General features: G+C 40.1%; 1 protein-coding gene across 1 annotated transcript in view; it reads left to right on the top strand.

The window, feature by feature from the left end:
- The window catches only part of LOC107194621 (zinc finger protein 541-like), a 229,036-nt gene that overhangs the window by 114,257 nt on the left and 98,219 nt on the right, over nucleotides 1-16,560 (top strand). The window contains exon 4 of the mRNA XM_015584267.1: nucleotides 7,557-7,666. Coding sequence (XP_015439753.1) covers nucleotides 7,557-7,666 — 110 coding nt within the window. The remainder of the gene's footprint in view (nucleotides 1-7,556; nucleotides 7,667-16,560) is intronic.

The following is a 16,560-nucleotide window of genomic DNA, read 5'->3' as shown; positions in this document are numbered from 1 at the left end:
CCCCCCCCCCCAATCCCACCCCGTCCGCGATCGTTGATTTAACTTCTGTACGCGTAACTCGCGTAGAAGGTGTCAGCCACAACCGGGAAATCAACGAACGCGCCGGGGATGCGTTTGTAATTCCATTTACCACGTAAGTGGGATGCTGCAACGCGCAGACGGCATGCTTAATAAAGTGTATTTAACCGGGTCGGGACGCTGGTACGCGACCTCGTCACGATCGCGCATTCGCCTTTCGCATACCCTCGGGGCCGTTGCAGAGTTTCACCCGTTTCTGCCTAAAGCTCCCCTCGTGTCTCTCAGAAACCGGAGGAACGACGACGAGTGTGCATAATTGCATCCCGTGATCGTGGTGCATCCGCACGTGCGTTCCTACGTGTGCACGTGGCACCGTGGCATTCTAATAGATCTCTTGAGAGAGTTTCGCATTAATACGACAATTTAAGGAATATTTCAGCTGTGATCTGTCGGGACACGCTTGTTCTCTGTCCTCGGTTCCGAGGGTATCCGACCGTGTTCTATGAGACTCCGAGCTGATTCTGTTTCGTTGTCGGAATAGAGACGAGAGGCTGAATTGTAGACCGATTTGTAAATGCGTGTTTAGTAGTTAACCTTCTGTGGTCCACGTTATATTTAGTGCTTCTGTCATCATCCTGGGTCTTTTATGTTTAGACTTATGTATTTTCTTTAATCTTATTGATTTTTGAAAACTCGGAAAAGTTCAGGGATACTTTTCAGGGGCTCTATTATATGATACAATAGTTTTTAAAGTTAAGTGTTAAATGGTTTTGCTAATGGCAATCCCTTTGATTCGGAGATATTTGGGCGCGATGTTGCGGAAGAGGGGGATCACGAAGGGTTAAGGTAGTAGGGTATGAGATTTGTAATTCGGACCTTTTTCTGGACTTATTTTTCTACGTAGAATTTTGACTACTACTCTCCCATTTAGTTCCTTGAACCCTGTAAGAAATTTGTCACCGACCTACGTTCATATGTTTCTCTATTCTCATGGCTACGACTGTCAACCCAGTCTATAACCCATATTATATTCAATCTCGCTTGTATGACCGTTCACTTTCTCAAGTTACCCTAATTAACAAACTACAACGGTCAACAAAACTTCCAGTCAGACATTCGAACGTAAACATCCCCCAACCTCAATATCCCTTCACCGATGATCAAAACGGATCAAACCAAGAGAGGTCAAACTTCGCCCCATCCTCTAAAAATAAAAGAATCCTCGTCGAAGCTGGCTTAAGTACACGCTAGCCCCCCTCTTACCTCCCGTCTATCGCTCATCCCGTGGAAGTTTTTTTCACCGGATGTCAACGGGGCGCAACGACCGGGGTAAACAAGTCGCTTTTCATCAGCTTCGACGGACGCCGGGCGAAAGGACGAGGTGTGGGGTGGGCGAGTATTTGCCGGAAGTCCGTATACTCGTCTCAGCATCGCAAACATCGAACGAAGATAAATGTGTATACAGGGAAGTTTAATAATTTTGTCTCGGGGCCATTCCAGCTGGCGGCGACGTCGACGTTGTCGACTCCTCGCGGTGTTTTCCGGTCGTGATGTCAAACGGTGCGCCTTGTCGAATTCACCTTCAACGGATTCCCTCGTTCCGCGAGGGTTGGGGGCGCGGTCCGCGATCTCGTCCTGGCCGCAATTTAATAAATCAACGGATTTCTCCCTCTCTCTGTCTTTGATGCGGCGCATACCGTGGCGAATTTGATAAACGAGCCCGCGTCTCGCGTGCTCTCCGCGAGTAATACGCTCGACCGGAGCCGAACTCGATGCCCCTTTACCGCGGAATTCCACACACCTTGCACCCCCGCGCGATCAATTGTATTTCGTTTGGAAGTTTCGCCGGACTGATGGACGTGTCGCCGATTTGTGGCTGAGTTCGACTGACGGTTGGATAGTTGTGTCGCGAATTTATAATGCTTGATAGATTTACGTATCCGGACTCCAGAGCATGTTAAGTCACACTTATTAAACTTTAGAGGACAGCAAATCGAAGGCGGAAAAACTTTGGAAGTTTGAAAGAGTTTGGTAAGAATTCAACGAGGAACAATCGCTATCTTCGAAGTATTGAATGGACTTAAGACAAGTCTCGATATGTAGCCTAGATAGCGCATGACGCCTTGAAGACGCCTATTTTACGACTATTTTAGGCCTAAGGTGACTTTGAGACGTTTTCAAGGCGTCATGTGCTAGCTGGGAGAAATGGAGGACATTGGATTATACAGAATCCTCTCGATTATTGTCCGGTTTGTTCTACACGATTATTGTCCAGGCGTTATCCCCACCACTGGGGGGGAGGGCGTGGAACCTGTCAAACGCATACTTTGTTAGTCCTTCACTTTTGTTGCCGAGGCTTCCACTTTGGGGAAAAAATCAGTGTACGAGAGTCTGAAGCATTTCTCCCTATTTGATTATTGTCCTGGCGCGGACCCGAGATTGGGACGATAATCGAGAGGTGTCTGTGTCTCCTATTTGATGGATTTTGCAACAAAATATGGACTTAATATCATTTTTACACTATTAGATTAAAAACTAAACAACTTAGAACGAAATGTTTTTTACTACCGAAATCAGTGGAAAATTTGATACAGGAGACATGTAAAGTGTCATTTTTAAAAAAAAGTGGAGTTGATATAGTCTAGCTCTGGGGTCCAGATATGTACTAGGATGGTTTTAATATGGAAGGAAGTAAACGGCTTAAAGGCTCCTTAGACCCAAAATAGCCGTAAAATGGGCGTCTTCAAGGGGTCATGTGCTATCTGGATTCTAACATAATCCATCTTGGGCTATTAGATAATTACAATAACATAAGAATAATATAAAAAAGGATCGAACAGATTATCTTGCTCATAAAATAATACATATTTGTACATATCATTTTTCAATACTTTTTCTCGTAGATACATTTCAATGTAAACAAAAATCTAGCGACAATCTACAAATAATCTTCAATAATCAACATCACAAGCTAATGGTTATAAAATACTCTAAAAGACGGCATTATAATTGTAATGTAACAACCATGTTGTAATACGGTTTTTCTTTACTCGCCGTCATTTGTTCGCGTCCCAGTCGCCATATTACCGCACCGAGCAGCCGTATGAATATTAAATGCTTTCTGAACTGTTGTATAATTGGTGTGTCCTCTGTGGGTTGTTAAGGATACTCCACGGCCACGGGAACACCGTGTGTTTGTCTAGTAGAATTAGCGATCCAATTATGCACAGTAGTCGAGAGGAGTGACGCACTGGTTTCTGAGACGTGCGCTGAGAGCGATACTGGGCCTCCCTCTGGTGCTCTCCAAAGGGATACGAATGAAATATAGGCCGGCCAAACAACGTCGGCAAATCGCTGATATATTGCCGTCGACATGGCCGAACATCGTTACCAATTAACCGGTCCCCTGGCGATCGACGCGAAGCAGTCCATTAAAATTGCGGTGTGCGGTCGCGTTAAACTTTTAACAGTGCAATTAAATGACCAACGGCGGCCGAGGGGTGGAAAAAAAGCTTACTTTTCCGTTCGAGTTTTAAATTACTCGCATTTAACGAAAATGCAGCTCCCACGACCGTTCGTGTGTTTTATAGGGTTCGTACGTGGGCGTCGAGAAATGCCCATTTGGGCGAGTTCTGGCTAAAAAGTATCCATGGTCTTCTGGAAACGATGTAACATTTTGTTATGTTACTTTTATAGTGTTTTGGAAAATCGATTGAATATGTGAAGAAAAAATAACGTGGCCGGTGAGAGACGTAATTCGGCCCAAAGTACGAAATTATTGTTTCTCTTTTGTATAGGATGTCGCGGAAATGGTAATACAAGCTGTGTAGAAATTAGTTTCTTATGCAGAAATAATTCTCGAAAAACCAATTTTGGAAATTTATCTGAATTTTACTTGCTATAAGTAGAAATGATAGGTCATGAACCGACACGTTAGCCAAATTCTATGCAATTATACTCGTAAATTACAGACTTCTAAAATGAACTTTTTTTAAATGTCCTTGATAAGAAAATTTAACTTACTTCTGCATAAGGAAACCATGTCCTTCCCATTCGATTTCAACCGCAAACTATAGACACAATATCAAAAGACTGAATCCAATAATAAAAAATGTCATCCATTGAGGTTGCGACTGATTTTTATTGTTAACTCTACAGTGAACGAACGCACAAAAATTTCTTATAAGAAAGATAATTAAAAAAAGAGGTGTCAATACTTTCCAAAAATTGTGGGTACTTCTCTAGTATTTAGTCTGTAAATGACAAACCATTTGTGTTTTTGTTCCACGTCCAACGGTGTAGACGTGAAAAATTATTTATACCGGCCGTGCGGCTATTGCCTTGCCATTTTTTATTCAAACATTTTTACACATATCTATAAATTTCTGTAAAATCACCTCCAAAGTTCTATCATATCTTAACATTACCCCTTAAGTGAGTAAATACCGATTACTTAACTCAAACTTGTATCAGTATCTACTCCCGTTACGCTACAGAAACTACTGTCAAATCCATCTAAACTGTACCAAACCACGCATATACCTAAACCCGCACAGAACAGCTCAGGAAGTTCGCGAAATCGTAAAAACGCACGAAATGACCCGACATTTATTTCCGCACAAAAGCTTCGCTCCTATCTAACAATTAACCCCCATGCTCATCCCCTTCAATTTATATCCCAGCACTCGTCGTTTCACCAGACTCGCCCCGGATCCTCCTACCAGGCCCAGCAGCAGTGTCTGAATCCTGGGCCTAAATACAAAAAAGAACATGAATAGCCGAAGACAGTGTATATTCGTCTTCTGGCAACCTGGCCACGGGTACAATAATTCAAATTCTAAACGAGACAATTTCTCCGTCGTGCTGCGCCGCTGCGCGAAAATAAAGCGCAACGATCCTACCCCCAGGACTTTGGAGATGGGGGACTGTTGAAACAATCATTAATTAAATACGCCGTGAAGCAGGGATGAAAGAGGAAGCACTCTCGGCCAGATACCAGGGGGAAAGATGGTTGCAGGTGTTGCTAGTTAGTAACAACGATTCAACCGGTAATGGTGGGGGTATGGGGGGTTGGGAGGGGATGGGAAGTGTATCTCTCTCCTTGAACGTTGAAAAGTAAATCGGAGGAGTAAGGCTGTGCTTCTCGGCCGGAAATGAGCCTTGCCGAGTACAATCTCCGGTCAGGGAGGGCCTCTCCATTTTGTTCTTTGTGATGTGTCCGCTATAATTGAAAATGTCCGCGCGGGCTCGGGAGACTTTGCCACCCCCCACCCCCCTCCCCGCTTCGTCTTTCGCGAGCCATTCTTCGGGAAACTACGCTTTTGCCGGGCCACCCACTCTTTTCACCTAGATCGTGTTATTATTGTTGAGGTACACAATGCCGTGAATGTTACAATCGCGGGGGTAGGGGGCGAAGTTGTATTTAGTTCATGGTGGCTGAATGGAACCCGGGTCTAGGCGGATCCTTCGGCTGTCTTTGGTATCATTCTCTTTCGACGACTGACGAGAGAATTCTTTTTTGGTAGAGAATAGCGTGAATGGGCACGACTTGGAGTAATTGGATTTATGTAAGAGTTTGGTGGGGGTTGATGAAACTCCGATTGCATGTATACTGTTGCGGAAGTAGCTACGTTCGTGTATAGGGTCTGGAGTTATTTCGATTGTTAATACGTTTACTATTGGATACTGTGGATGTTGAGTTGGAGGAAGGTGATTAAGTTTTCGTTAGTTATTAACACATTACGAACCTGGCTTTCATGTTTCTTACAGTATGTGCTAACATATCAGGCTATAGTATGGCGACGAAAGTTTGTCTTCGTTACTCTGTTCTTCAGTCAAAGTAATAGGAACCCTAAAATCATCTGACATTTGTGACAAACAAGTATGTATTCGTAATGTGCTATGTAACTGTGAAAACAAATTATTTTATATTGTAATTTTCAGATCAACAAAATAGTAGAAAACGGCTTGTCACGCGGTATAGTGGGTCAGACTAGGCCTGTCACATTTCAGCTAACGTTTAAACTTATAATAGTAATATTATACATTTAACCGTATATAAAAATTATTGTGCACTTATAATAATATTATGCATTTCTAATTGGTTTCTTCGGCAGAAACTTTAAGATTAATAACATTAAAGAAAATTTATATGTTCATTCGTGCGTGTTTTATGAATTTTGGTTTAAAATAGTTCTTACTATGATAAATAATATGTCAAGACTGAGAATTATTTAAATCATTATGTATGTAAAATTACAAATTCCATGGTCATAGGAAAAGTTAGTGATTTATAAATAAAAGAAAACGTTACTTACCGAATCGAGTAGACGACCCTAAGGGGACTACCTCAATATTGCAGAATGGAAATGTAATTTTTTCTAAATGTGCAGGTTCTGCCACAAATTTCGTATAGCACTGAACAATAAACGTTAAAATGACACTGACGCTAATGATTTTCCAATTTTGAAACCTCTAAAAATTCTGTAACACTGGTTTAAAATCACCCTGTATAAAATTGGAAACATAAAAACCATTTCTAAACTAATTGTGTCCAGTCTTCAGAACAATGGGAGTTAACCGTAGGCATTGATATTTAGAAAAATCCTTGAAACCGTAATAGAATTATTAAAGTCAACAATAAAAGAACGTAGTGAATAATAAATAGACTGCGGATTTTATGCATCTATAGCCTCTATAGGCTCTATGGAATACAATAAAAAACAAGGGAAAATAAATGTCGACAATTGCTTCTGTCTTTATAAATTACTTTAGAAAGTTTTATTTTGCATAAGAATCGGCAGTCTAATCATAAATTACAGTGTGATTAACAGAGAAATAGTTTAGAAAATTTGTGTATTATAATTTCTTATAAGAATTCAAAGATTATACGGGTGAACGTAAAGTATTTATTATTAATAAATCACAACGATTAACAAAATAAAATATTTGTACGTACTATGTATCTGTATTCGCGAAACTTTCCACCGAAACCCGTAATATTTGAAGGTACAGGAGGTCATTACGTTCGAAACAGTATCGATGCTGTAATCGATAAATCACGGGGTTTCGATACACATTGACGACCCGGACGGCACTCGATCGTTTCTTCGTCGAGGCCTCGATCGATGTTGACGACGGGCCAATCGGCCATTAAGTGTATCCTGTGTCGAGTCGCAAAAAAGGACACGCCGGGCAATCAATCTTCCATAAGTCGAAGGCCTCGAAGAAACACGGTTCGTTCCCTCGATCGAACGAAGAAACGATCGCGCGTGTGCAAGATGGCTGCTGGACGAAATCTCGCGCGTTGGTCGTCGCAAGAAATCGTCGATCGGGGATCTCGAGGCTTCGTGGCGGGTGTAGGTAATGGTTTCATCCCCCCCATCCCCCGATCGAAGGGGTTGGAAAACGAGTTTCTTCCGCGAGCCGTGGTTTTACCCGGGGCTTGTCTCGATTTATCAGGATGTTCGATTTGTCGTCGATCGGTAACGAGAAGCAAACGTCCTTGCGCTTCATATGGATTTGTTCTCCGGTTTCAGGTAGTAGCGAGGAATCGAGACCTGGCGGCGGGGATCCTGGAAAGTTGGGAGTGAAGAAACCAAGACCGAAGGCATCGTCGCCCAACCGACAGGGACCACAGCAATGCCAGGTAAGAAATTCACTCGTAAGTGCATTTATTCGTCATTATTGGACTGTGGATGTGTATGCAAATGTAGATATTTTCTGTCCGTTTTACGGAAACTGACATCAAAACGAAAATTGCGTTACTTCATGACATTAGGTTCAAAAACCTCCTCAGACTTCATTGAATATTTGTCGATATTGAGTTTTCAACCATCGTATACGCTATAGACGCATAAAATTCACAGTCTAGGAATTGTTAGTAACAGGAAGGAGGAATATATTACAAACAAAAATGGAATTGAAGAGAATAATAATGATAGTTTTTCGGAAAAGATACACGGTAATAGGCGACTTCATACGCCGAATTACAAAATAATTTTTAATACGTACTTACTATCTGGAAACTGTAAGTCAAAAAATAGATCATTCCGTTAAAAAAAATCAGGTGACCTTCAAAGTCTCTGAAATGCCATAAAAAAAGCACGTAGCTGCGACCCTCTGTATACGTATGCACTAATTCACAGTTGCATATAACACAAATTCGCATAACACGGCCATTATTAGGGGCTAACTATCATGTTATACGAGAGTTACTAATACAGACAACAGTTTTTGCGTAGGTATGGAAAATAGAAAACATTTAATAAAAACATAGAAGAAACAATTTAGTCAAACTCAACTTGAAGTGGAGAAACGGGTAATTTGAGACAACTTATAGTTACTATAATTCCCTATAGTTTCTATAATTCGCTGGAAATACTTCAAAATACTTTCAGTTATACGTCACTTCAACTTAACAGTCAACTTGTTGAGAAGCTACTTCCTCATTGGTTTATTTTTGCCACATTTTTCAAAGTCACTGAGTTTCAACCGCCCGTTTTTATTAAATTCCCTGTTATATGAACGTCACAGAAAAATGATTAAAAAAAGTCCCGTTGAAATCCACGAGGAAGTAGCTTCTCGACAAGATCACCAACTTAACCTTCAATTTCATTTAGGTTCCACTGTGTTTGAGATTCGGCGAACAATCGTAATAAAATTGGAATGTCCGTAATTGAATGAAAACATTAACCCTGAGGGTCAGAACCTCGAAACCGCCATTGTATTTCTTCAGTGTTTAAAGCTTGAATGTATCCGTGCCCCATTGTCGACGATCTCTTCAAACAGTTCCCATCCCGAGGATACAAAAAAAAAAGAAAGGATAAGAGAACCCTGGAGGCCGGAACGCGCTTTAATGTCAGAGCTCAATCAGCACTCGCCCCCCCTCCCCCCCAACCGACATCCTCCCTAATGACGTTCGTTTGACAAATTTTATTAAATCGCCCGCCTAGCGGTGTACCTCCACAAAGAGAGCTCGCGGAGTGCAATCGAGGAGAACGGAGAAACAATTCATTAGCGACACCGCGGTCGATCGAATTAGATGGCGACGATCGATTCGGAATCGCAGTGTGCACACGGATACCACAAGTCCACAAAATTTACGCCAACTTATCCGAATTCTGTTGTTTCACACGTGGTTCCGCTGCTTTCTGGTTGCTGGTCGATCTTCGCCAGTCTCGTCCCCTTCAATGTCAAATTTTATTAGAACATTTTTTATCGGAGAAGCGTAAGTATTTGGGCAGAAATAAAAGTGGATTTGTAATATTATGAAAGGAGAATTTAGTTTTCAAACTGATTCCCTAAATTTCGATCTGAAATAAATATTGTTTAGGTGATATTACGATTATGCATACTATGAGGTAATCAACATAGTCTAAAATATATAATTTTGTAGGCGGATTTTGATGTGATCCTTCGGTTTCATAGACTGGGAGAAACATTTTTTTCACCGGGTAAAAAGGTCATTACATACTGTGTTTAAAGTTGTAATTTTGCTGTATTTTATACATTTTTGTTTATCATCGATGCACGAACTCTGTTGTCTAGATATTTTTGAACGTTCAAGATGACGTAGATATACAGTCTTTGTGCTCCAATTGTATTGTTCGTTCATTTATTTTTCCATTCAGTTTACGCCCGTTTCGTGTAACCTGATTGTGGTGTTTCGTGACCGAAGATTTGTCTTCGTAATCGCGGCGCAATTGGGCCAAAAGTTCAAGGCCGTTTCGGTATCCTCCACTTCGTTAGTCGCTTTTGGTCCGATTCCTGTTGCCAATTGGCGAACAAGCTCGAGAGGAATTTGTCGATGAGAATTTCCAACCAATCGAATCCTATTACCCTTTGGTTTTAATCAACGAGTGAAAGAGAACCAATCAGAATCAAGGAAAAACGATACTTCTTTAATACTGTAATTCAAACTTCTATCGTTTTTGTACTATTGATCTGACAATATTTGAAAAAGTATTTTAACGAATATTGACGAACTACCAAATATTTCATCATTTTGTTACGTAAATTTTCTCAGAATAATATATAAATGCATAGAAGATGAAGCATTTAATTTTATAGCTAAGTTAAATATTGAAGATAAAGTATTAATATCTTTCTGATAGTTTTTCTGACGCTCAACTTCCTAGAGAATATTAAAATATAGGCGTCAATTTCTGTAGTTATTACAGTTTCAATATTATATTAACTGAAATATTCATATTATTTCACTAGTATTTAGAAAAAACGAATATATCTAGTTCACCCTTTCAGAAATAACAGTAGAAGACTAATGTAATTGAACGAAATATTTTCCAGTCTTAACAGAGAAAAGTGTTGAAATGTCAAAAGCTAATAGATTCAAACTTTTTCTAGACATGTAACGTTGTTCTGACCTACTTGTGTTAACCAAATTCGCTCAGTTATTTATAATAATTCAACCAGTGTCAATAGGAACACTATGTTATTACAAGGGTTCTTTGTACTAGTAAAAGTTACATAATTAGCTCAAAGTAGAAGCACACCACTCCGGGACAAACGGCGCCCGCTGTGCTTGTACATTTTGCATTAATTTAATCCCCCGAAAATTTCTCTGAACATTAATAATTACACTCGTTTACTGTGCATGGCGCGAATCACACAACGTAGCATAACATGGTTACCAAACTCAGCCGGTTCAGTCAAAGCATTTAATTTTATCCCTTTGAAGTAAGATATTTGTAGCCAGAGCTGTGTCAGACCCAAGAACTCTGAGGATCATAGTAAGTGTTCTAGCCGGAAACAACGAGTTTCTTGTTGTACATTCCAGACGTAATTTGTGAAATTCTGTTTCCAGTTTTCGGCCCTTGATTGTAATCCGAATCAGTGAAAATAGGATCAGTGACGTTTCTCATGATTTTGTGTCGTTTTAACTTCTTCAAACTTTAATCGATTAATATTCATCTAATTGACGACCTTGAAGTATTGAATAGTAAATCGATATACGTTCCTGATATTACTATATAAGTACCCAGATAGCACACAGACGGCTTAATGACGGCTTAAATGCGCCTCAGACTTAAAATAGCCGAAAAATAGAAGTATCCCAGGTGTCATGTGTTTCATGTCTATCATTTATGACTTGTGTCAGGGAGATATTGATTAAACAGGAACAAATCAGTGTGACTAATGTGAAGTACATATGAAATGTGAGGTTAAATTAAAATCGAACATGTAAACAGAAGATAGTATCCAAGATGGCGTCCTAGATGGCGTTCAAGACGGCATCCTTATTGATACTAATGTTTTCTTTAAGTCATTGTTTCGAGTCTCAACTTCACTAACTTTTCGTACACATGAAACTTCATTGAATTGATATTTTATAAAAACGTCACATAAAATTTACCAGAAATATTCAACGCGAACGTAACTCAATGTTCTCCGAAACACGTAAGCCAGCTTTCAGAAATCTAACCCAACAATGAACCAACAAAGTACTTGCGCCATCCTACATGCATAATTTCTGCAATAATAATTTTTCCCATAAATCATAATTTATGACAAATAATCTCCCGGTAATGCATATCCAATTACAGGATGCACAAACATTTGTACAATTCGAAACAAGCAAAATTACAATTATCTGAATCTTCCTTTGTCCATCATTCAAGCGCAGTTGTCGAAGTTCCTCGAAATTTCCTTATTTCCGGCCGAAGTTAGTTACTCCGCATGATCGAATCACGCATATACATACATGCATAGGCGCGTGACACGCGTGCACGCGTGACCCATATCGGTCCAAAATGGTGGCACTGGCGGGACGAACGGCAAACCGGACGGCACTCTGGACAATGGACTCTGTTTATGCATCCGAGGTTGCAGGCGACCCGAGTGGCCGGTGGTCGCGTGTACACACGTAGAACGTCGGTGCGCCAACATCGAGGCACCGGTGTGCGACGCGAAAAGGCTGTTGAATATTCAGGCAGGGACGATCCTCGAGCGGCTACAGGGAACACGGCGTCTTGTAGAGTAACACACGAACGGAATATCTCTTCGCCGACCAACCGTCGCGTTACGTTCACGATGGCTTAAGAAGGATAATTCATAATTAAACACGAATATTTAGATAATATTACGAACCGTTATAATATTAAATACATTAACGAATCGCTTATTTCAGGAACTCCATAACTGAGAAAAAATTCGAAATTGAGTTTATACTGGTTTCTTGTAGTTGATTGATTGACGTTTCATTTGGTGCAGAAACCCATTAAAATAACGGTTTGTATACCTCCATTTCGCGTCCTTGAAATATTCGTTTAGTGCAGAAACCCCACAAACAACATCACTTAGGGGATTTCTGCGCTAAAAACTTACAACAGGTGGTAGCACTCATTAGCAGGTTTTATCATATATAAAAAGGTTATTTATCATATATAAAGTGGAAAAAAGAGAAGATTCTGAGTACTCAGAATAGTGAATGCATCATATCATGCTTATCTTCTTTTTACAAAATATTTCTAATTGACCAAAATAAAGTTTAATATTATTAGAAAGTGAACTTTGTTGATTTTTACCTCTAACTGAACTCATTAATATCATAAAAATGGTAAAATAGCTTTGTAAATTTATTTTATTGCATAAACCCCATAACTGCTGAGGGTGTATATTTTTTTTACCCCATCCCCTGAATCTTAATGAATAATTACGTTTCCATTTTATGTATAGAACCTATATTTACATTCAGGAATTTTTTCGTAAAACAATATCTTAGAAGTTTTTCTTAAATATCTCAAAATTTGTAATTCTGCACTTAAGGGATTTCTGAAATGAGCGATTCATTTGTTATTTAATATTTAATACAGGCTGTAACAAAAATGTTCGTCGACTCGAAAATGGGAGACTCGTGAGGTGATTTGAAACAAGTTTTTCCTTAGCCAAAATGTTATCCGATAAATATTGACGAAAAACCCCGACCAATCAGAGCGCGAGTCTACCAGCCGAATTTCCTCGGTAACGTTGTTCGACTTAAAAACCGTTTCGACACTTTTTCTGAATTGTTTCTTATTCAGAAATGTCTACAGAGTCTGATACTGTGTAGCAAATTCGTGCTAGGTGCAGAACTTTTCGTAATAATGCAAAAATAGTGCATAGAAAATACGCACATCGACTCTTTTTTTTAAATTTCACGGCTATTTACAACCATTAAGAAATACACAATTTTTTATTTCACTGCCACCACTTTCCCTGTTCACGTCACTATACGATAACGTTTCTTCGTTGTCTATTATCGACAGCCGTAGTTAAATTCTTAATGTTTACTACAATTTTACAATATTCTCATTTTTCTTAGAACCTAACGAAATCTTTAGTAAAACATACAAACTCCCATTTACTCCCAAGTTCTCTAAATAATTGCATAGAAATTATTTATTCACATAAAAGTTCACAATCCAAACAAGAAATATTTCCGTGAAGTTAATATTTCATCGGAAGTATCGTGATCGACCAAAGCGGAAAGGTCTCGTTCTCCTCCTTTTTCCGTGCTCTATCCACCTTTCTTCCTTCCCGATGTCTTCGTCTCGACCGCCAGACAGCTGTGTAGTCGGGGAGGGAAACGACGAGCCGCGAATTACGATCCGTCTTGTTACGTAATTAAATGATGGCCTGCCCGACTTGTTGACAAGGCTCGTCGATGTATCGAGTTAGCGACGAATTAAGCTCATCCTCCACGGCTCGATTATAGCTCAGATATCGGCACGATCCGACGAAGAAGAGAGCCCAGCCAGCCGGTTCCCTTCGAGAAGTGGCCTGGGCTCGTCGAGACGTCGACCGTCCGTAATGTTACGGAGGGGAGGGAAATTAATACGTAGTTACTCCGTCCTACACAGGTATCGTGAAAACTTCGAACTTGGCAGGGGAGGGGGTGTTCTTATTTATCCGTAAATTATCGAACTTTCCGTCGAGTTCTTGCGCGCGCAGTACTTTTAATTGACGAGCTACTTCGACGACGCTCGAGTATTTCGCCTGGCTTCTTCTTATTCACATTTCTTCTTTACCTGTGTACTATCAGTTTTTGAAGTTTCGTCGTCGAAGGCGTCTTAATGCTCCGTCTCGTCCTTTGAGGTAGGAAATTCTTTAATCCTCATACGCTTCTCGAATGAAAATTAACCCATTTTCTGTTTCTAGATACTGTATTATGTTTGATTTTTTTGTAAATGTGTTATAACTTGATGTATTTGCTTAAAATATCATATTATATGTAAAACATAAGTTGATGACATTTCCGTTATGACAGTAACGAAAGAATCCCTCGGGTGATATTTCGCCGGAATACCGTTCGTTTATAATATGTATTAGACACTGTTGTCAAAAGAAGTTATTACGTTGTTCTTTTTATCCACTGTGTTAATTTTGTAAAAATTATATTTACATTGTTAGATTTTTTCACGATTATTCGATACAAATGTTATCGTGTATAAACTTTTGTTTCAAATGTTTCGCTGCAGTGTTTATACAAACGATACTGCGGCTATAAGTGGTTCTAGAAATCTAAGTCTCAATAGAGATGTGAGGATTGTTTGCTTATGTTTCGATGACGATGTGGGACGCGAGGAAATAAATTTCCCGGAATAATTTTATATTATAATAAAATCAAAAGTGGTGTCGATGCCTTAGATCAATTCGTGGCAATTTATACGTTAAAAAGGAAAGTTAATCGTTGGCCATCCGTAATTTTCACTAATATTATTGACGTCTCAGGGATGAATGCGTATGTATTATGGACAGAAACTGATCCAAATTGGAACAAAAGAAGTCGGAATTTCGTTACGCCAACTAGTGACAGAAGATGAAACTGCTGAGAGTAGGTCGAGTGTTTATATGATCAACAATGTTTAAATACACAGGTTGAGAAAAAACCAGTGTTTTTATATTTGTTATTTAACTTTCCCAATAGGCGACGGTTGTTCCTAGAAAAACTTGCAGAACTGTTAGTAAAGGGAGAAACACAGAGAAGACCTGTACTACCTCAACACTCGCTATAATAAATAATTTACAAGGAATTGCTAGCTCATCAATTTTACCAAATGCAACAAAAAAAATTACAGGAAGACGATACTATAAACTAAAATGTAAAAAAAATGATAAGAACAAAATTATTTATATCCTTTTTCAGAGCTGCTTCTAACAAATTTTGACGTCATTTTTCTGGCCGATATTAAATTTTCCAAGCGAGTGACGCTTACTTTCAGCTTTTAAGAGGTCGAGTTCTACAATTTTCAACCATTATCTTTTTCAAAACAAATTTCACATCTGAGTAACTTCCTTTGTAACTGCTCCACTATCAGGATCACAAAAATATCTCGATATCAATAACTAGAATGAAAACGCTAAATATTCCAAGGAATCGATAAACATGTTCGATACCGTGTATCTCGGGTCTTCCCTAAAAGACCATCGAATCCACCATTCCCAAACCGAGACTCCCAAATCGACGTCGGTGGATCGCTCCAACACGCAATTACCCGTGTGTACCCCCACGTCGAATCATATAAATACTCTGCGTCCCGATACGGACGTTTCCGTTTCCATTGTCAGGGTACAATGTAACAGATCCAGCGAGCACCAGTAGCAGCAGTAGCAACGTACACAGAGATCACAAGCCGAGTAGGGGAACGTTCAAGATAATTTCGAGCGATTGCATCGATCCTTTCGGGAAGCGACGTAGCGAGCGTCGGTGGTCGATTCTCGATAATCCGAAAGCGAGGAACACGGAGCACAATGGGGGTAAACTGATTGAACGAGGCGAAATCTGATGGCATTCCTTCGGGCTGGCTCTAGCTGGCCCAGACTCTTCATCCTCCTCCCCGAGCCGTTTCTCGTTTCGCCTCTTTCCTCCTCGTCTGCTCCACCCCCCTTCCCCCCTGTTCATCCCTTCTTCATCCCTTCATTTTCCTCTTCGAGTCGCGCACACCTATGCATCTTCCGATTATCCTCTCGCGATTCGAGGACGCGGAATCGAAACTCTTCCAGGAACGCTCCATCCACGATCGTTGGGATAACAGCCGCCTGGTTCCGCTCTTTCGGCGAGCATGGCCCCGATACGTTTCGCGTTATGGGAGCTTTAAAGCGTGCCACGAGGATCGTGACAGTCGTTAAGTTAATTAATTGACCGGGGGAATGGGGGGATGATACCAGGCTGTCCAACTCGGTCGATGTTAGCCCGACTATCCATGAACGTCGAACATTTAAGATCTGTTGAGAGACGACAGGGGGAACGGGAATTGGGTGTTGAGGTGATCGATGAACCGGGTGATCTGAATTAATCGAGATACTAATACGCTAATTTGGTGTTTCACGGACGATTTTTGTACATCGTGATTGTTGCTGAACTGCCCCCGTTGCTTTGATTCTGAGTGTCCGTTTGGTGATGTATTAATGAGGAATGAAAGTGAAATGTTTGAAATGGGTTGGAGTATATTTTTTTGTTCCTTGTTTTTGTAGGATTTTATTAAATTTAGGAAAATATTGTTATTTTTTTTTATAAAAAAATGTAATACGCTGGAGGAAAAT

This window comes from Dufourea novaeangliae, unplaced genomic scaffold, assembly GCF_001272555.1.
Source record: "Dufourea novaeangliae isolate 0120121106 unplaced genomic scaffold, ASM127255v1 scaffold8, whole genome shotgun sequence".
Taxonomy (NCBI): Eukaryota; Metazoa; Arthropoda; class Insecta; order Hymenoptera; family Halictidae; genus Dufourea; species Dufourea novaeangliae.
Note: the sequence above shows the minus strand (reverse complement) of the source record. Positions and strands in the feature narration are given on the sequence as shown.